The sequence below is a fragment of the Triticum dicoccoides genome, chromosome 3B (assembly GCF_002162155.2).
Source record: "Triticum dicoccoides isolate Atlit2015 ecotype Zavitan chromosome 3B, WEW_v2.0, whole genome shotgun sequence".
Classification (NCBI taxonomy): Eukaryota; Viridiplantae; Streptophyta; class Magnoliopsida; order Poales; family Poaceae; genus Triticum; species Triticum dicoccoides.
The window spans coordinates 33,120,369-33,124,667 of record NC_041385.1 but is presented as its reverse complement, the minus strand read 5'-3'; the positions used below and the strand labels follow the sequence as shown (position 1 = coordinate 33,124,667).

At 46.7% G+C, this 4,299-nt stretch overlaps 1 protein-coding gene across 1 annotated transcript; it reads right to left on the bottom strand.

The window, feature by feature from the left end:
- Positions 1 to 1,918: 1,918 nt before the first annotated feature.
- On the bottom strand, positions 1,919 to 3,224 carry LOC119280645 (E3 ubiquitin-protein ligase SINA-like 2). The gene is made up of 2 exons (XM_037561438.1): positions 2,898 to 3,224; positions 1,919 to 2,792 (listed from the first exon to the last, which is right to left on the bottom strand). Exons 1-2 carry the CDS (start codon positions 3,144 to 3,146, stop codon positions 2,058 to 2,060), a joined length of 984 nt encoding a protein of 327 aa, XP_037417335.1. The 5' UTR covers positions 3,147 to 3,224; the 3' UTR covers positions 1,919 to 2,057.
- Positions 3,225 to 4,299: the final 1,075 nt, after the last annotated feature.

The following is a 4,299-nucleotide window of genomic DNA, read 5'->3' as shown; positions in this document are numbered from 1 at the left end:
TTACATAGCCTGTTGGACGGAGCAAACTGCGAACTTTTATATATCATAACATCACAACTCCAAAGTCAGAGGAAAGGAATTGCACCTCACTGAGTATAATGTATCATAACCTACAACAAAGATAGTAAGTGAAAGGCTTAATTGGGGATTAAAAAAATTCGATTTGATGCCAAAATAAATCCTACCGAGATTCAAGAAAAAGATAAATCACTAATACATAGAACATGGCATGCTTGATGCATCATACCATTACCCATCAATAATATTGCTGAAAAGGCATGAGAAAAACAGATGCATATATTAGCAATCGAACGCTTGCGTTAGACAAATAGAAAAGTTTAGTATCACACTCTGTAATATAAAAAGATATATGTTGCCTGATGTCCCCATGAAAGAGCAACTCCACGAAGTCCATGCAGGAGCATGTGGCGTTGATAGCCTTGACCGAGAGAGTGCGCGGTGTGGGAAAGTTGTACTTGATGATCGAGGTGGACTTCTCGACACTTGTCACCCCTGACAGCGGTAGGCTATGCACCATAGCCTGCAGTCACATTAAATGCCTGGCCGAAACGTGAGCTCACACGGCCTCTGTGAAAGTTGTCTGCATGCGAGGCATGTGTGCTGAGGAGGCCCCTGTTTGGGACACCTAGCACCGTCCCAAAACGTCATTGCTGATGTTTTTGTAGATCTGGTTTAATGAGGGTAGATTTACTTGGCAGTAAACCTACACAAAGGGGGCATACCTTGATGCCATTGGCTCCTTCTAGATGTTGTAGTACTAATTATGAAGAGGATTTTAGTGTAGTTTCTTATTGTAGAGAGGGTTCAAAATTTCAGCGAAATTTTGCGTATTTCGGTGGGGTTCGAAATACTTGCAACCCTAAAATTTTGAGCCAAATTCAAACTAAAATTTAAATTATCTTAAAAATCATTAAGAAAATATTGATTTTTGAAACTCAAAATCGGAAATAAGTTCCGAATTTCCAAAATTTTGCATATTCCGATGAAGTCCAAAAAATTTCCATGACCGAAATTAAAAACCTTACCAACATGGCTTTTTGGGGAGGTCCATCTGTTGTAGTTACGCTTGGGGTACCCCAGTTTTAAATACACTGACATGCGTCGTGCACAAAATCAAGAAGGGAAACTAAAAAAAATTCATGCTCCATTAGCTAGCGTAGTCTTCTACTATCAATAAAATGAAAAAATAAATCAAATGTCAGTGAGTCAGATCTAAAACTTGGGAGTTGTCCAAATGCATGTCATGCCCATCAGTCAACACCAATGGGTTGCTAGGGTAACTCTCGGCCGCCATTCCATTTGTAAATAGAGGTTTACACTTATATTGCTCGATGACTTGTTTTATTTTAATATCAAAAGATTATTTTGTTAGAAAACAGATTTTTAATTTTTTTGCTCAGAAATCTCATTCATCTAGAAAAGAATTATGGCTAGTGTAGTAGAAGTTACTAGCTTTTTTTTGGCAGACTGCAGCCCTCAAAGATGGCTTAACACTTCATTATTAGCAGTTTAAGCAATGTACAGAGATAAGTTTACCCCTTTGGAAGGACATGGATTTGATTCATTCCTTAGGAAGACTTTGAGAGAGGCTTCATCAAGAATTGTTGCTTGGTTATACTCTATGCTGCATCAACATTGGCTAGGTATCCTACTTGGCAGATTTGTTTAACAGAAGGCCTCCTTTCTTCCTGACTATTCTCCAGTAAACCCGCATTAAGCATCGCTTTGGTAGCATGGATAACATTTCTTCACATGAGACTGAGCTCTACTCCTGACTTGAGATATATATATTGCAACAGATGCAAATGAAATGCTTGCAAGTTGGAATGACATAACAACAGAAGAAGATGCATTTCACAACATGATTAACACGAAGCATAATATCCTACGACTTGAATACAGTACCCAACAATGAATTTAAAGATGAACTACATCTACTAATTAACATCACCCAAAGAGTTTCAGCTGCAACTCCAAAATAAGCACAAACTGCCTTGAATGCATCTTTTGTTTCCCATCAGCAGCAGCGGACCTAATCACACCAATGTGTCTGACCAAGAGGAGAGCTTATCGATGCGGATGTGCAGGGGAACTTCCATGGATGCCCCGTCTCCTGCTGCTGGCACTAGGTACATTGGCGGCACCATCAGGAACGTGGGCTCGCCCGCAGCGACCATGGCGCCGGGCGATGAGCTGCTCCTCATATGCATGTCCACAAGCACCATGTCCTCCTTGCCGCAGTTCGCCACTGCTACCGGGGGTGTCTCCAGGTTGACCCACATCTTGCACGTGAACCGCGTCCGCGTCACCGCTCTCGCCCTGGCGCACACCACAGACACGGCGGTCACGCCGGCGCTGAGCCCGCCCACGGTCATGAGGAACATGCAGTTGTCGTCGCCGAGGAGCACCAGCCGCGTGGTCGACACCAGTAGCTGAAGCTTGCTGACCTTGCCGTACTGCACGACGCGCACTGGCACCAAGTGGACAGTGTGGAGGTGACCGGCGAGCGCCTGCGGCGCGCCGACGTAGCCGCAGCCGGGCTCAATGCACTGGCAAGGCGCATGCGGGCACGCTTTCTGGTGCTCGACGACCTTGTGGTAGGTCAAGTACCACTGGCAGCCGGCATTGGGGCACCTGATCCTGGTGGAGGACACCACAGCGTCCAGCACAGGGCAGGGGTCGAAGAAGCCGCCGCCGTCCACGCATGCCTTGCACTGCCTGAAGGGTAGCAGGGCCACGCAGCCGCTGCAGGCCGGGTGCCCCGCTTTGCACTGCAGGCAAGCACACAAATCGGAGATAACCCGTAAATTAACATGAAAGAATCGACCTATCACCGGTGCCAATCGAGGAAGAAAGAAGGAAACAAAGAGAGGAACCTGGAAGACCGGGGGCTTGAAGGGGAGGGTGCAGAGGGGGCAGTGGAGCACTTGCTTGTCGATCCTCACGGCGAGTTCCACTCGCTGGATGTACGCCGCCCCAACAATGGCGCCTCCATCTCCTCCACCGGCCACCTCTTGCTTCATGTGGCCGTCGGGCAGGTCCAGCCGCGCCTTCTTAGAGCTCTCGTCGGCCTTGTCAGGTGAAGCCCTGCTCCTCCTCTCGGCGGCCCCGGCGGCGCCCTGCATCTTGGCTGGCCTTTGGGGAAAGAAAACTCCTGTGTGTGTGTCTCACGCCAAACTTTTTTAGGAGGTGGGTGACGAGTAGAGCAGAGATCTGAGAACAGAAGTTGCCTAGCCAGCCACAGTACACTATAAATACTTCCTCATTGTGCTTTCCATTCCCAAACTTATATTTATAGATATAAGCCATGCTCTTAATCAATTTCAAATTGCTAGTTTATCCATACATTAATGTTGTCTTTCTTTTAAGTACCTACAAGTGTGCGATAAAAAGGTTGATCATTGCAGATCCATGTTATTTTTAGAAAAATCGAGGAACATAAATGTAAGCACATTGTATTTTTTCTCCGTAGCTTCTTGCTTAATTGATACACAGGCGGAGTACTTTTGACTCCATCGCCAGATTATAACACCATCAAACACGTGGGAGCCCATAACAAGAAAAGGATACATGTGTAAGCACAAGGGATACGTGTGACCAAATAGTACAAAGGAGCACACAAACACATCACAACTTTTCACCTAGATCACGACACATTCCGCCTTTCTCACTGTTATCAATAGACACATACGCCATCGCTGATGTGCTGGCTGCCACCAGCAAATAACAACAACGTGGACCACAAGCCTCCAAAAGATCCATGGAATAGGTACTAGATTTTGGAGACCCCCGACGCCAAAAATCTTGATTAGCTGCTTACATGAAGCAGGAGAAATGACCACTTGATTCGGCAGATGCCATCAAGAAGCAATGAGCAATCCATTTGTCAACATACCACGCAACTACCTAGTCCAGAGACTTCTAAGCAGGCATCCGCGCCTTGGGTGCTCCAACTCCATGGCCTGCTTTCCTCAAACACAACATCACGTGTGACTTGTACCTTTTGTGTAGCCGGATTGCACACACGATAGCCTTTGGTTCCCTCCTCGTAACCAACGAAGATCATTGGGGTTGATCGATCCGAGAGCTTCGTCACTCCAGGGCCAAGTTTCTTGACGTGTGCCACACACCCAAACACACGTAGGTGCAGCACACTTGGCTTGTGGCCATGCCAAGCCTCATATACGGCGTCAGCCCATCCATGCTACGCGTGGGATCTCTGTTGAGTAGGTACCCCGCGGTCTTCACTGCTTCATCCCAGAAATACGCCGGCACGGA

What these genes read in the sequence shown, in the direction of transcription:
- LOC119280645 (XM_037561438.1), bottom strand. Translation starts at nt 3,146, where the DNA reads ATGCAGGGCGCCGCCGGGGCCGCCGAGAGGAGGAGCAGGGCTTCACCT. An exon ending in TCAAGCCCCCGGTCTTCCAG is followed by an intron (nt 2,793 to 2,897) that starts GTTCCTCTCTTT and finishes GCTTGCCTGCAG; the next exon opens with TGCAAAGCGGGGCACCCGGC.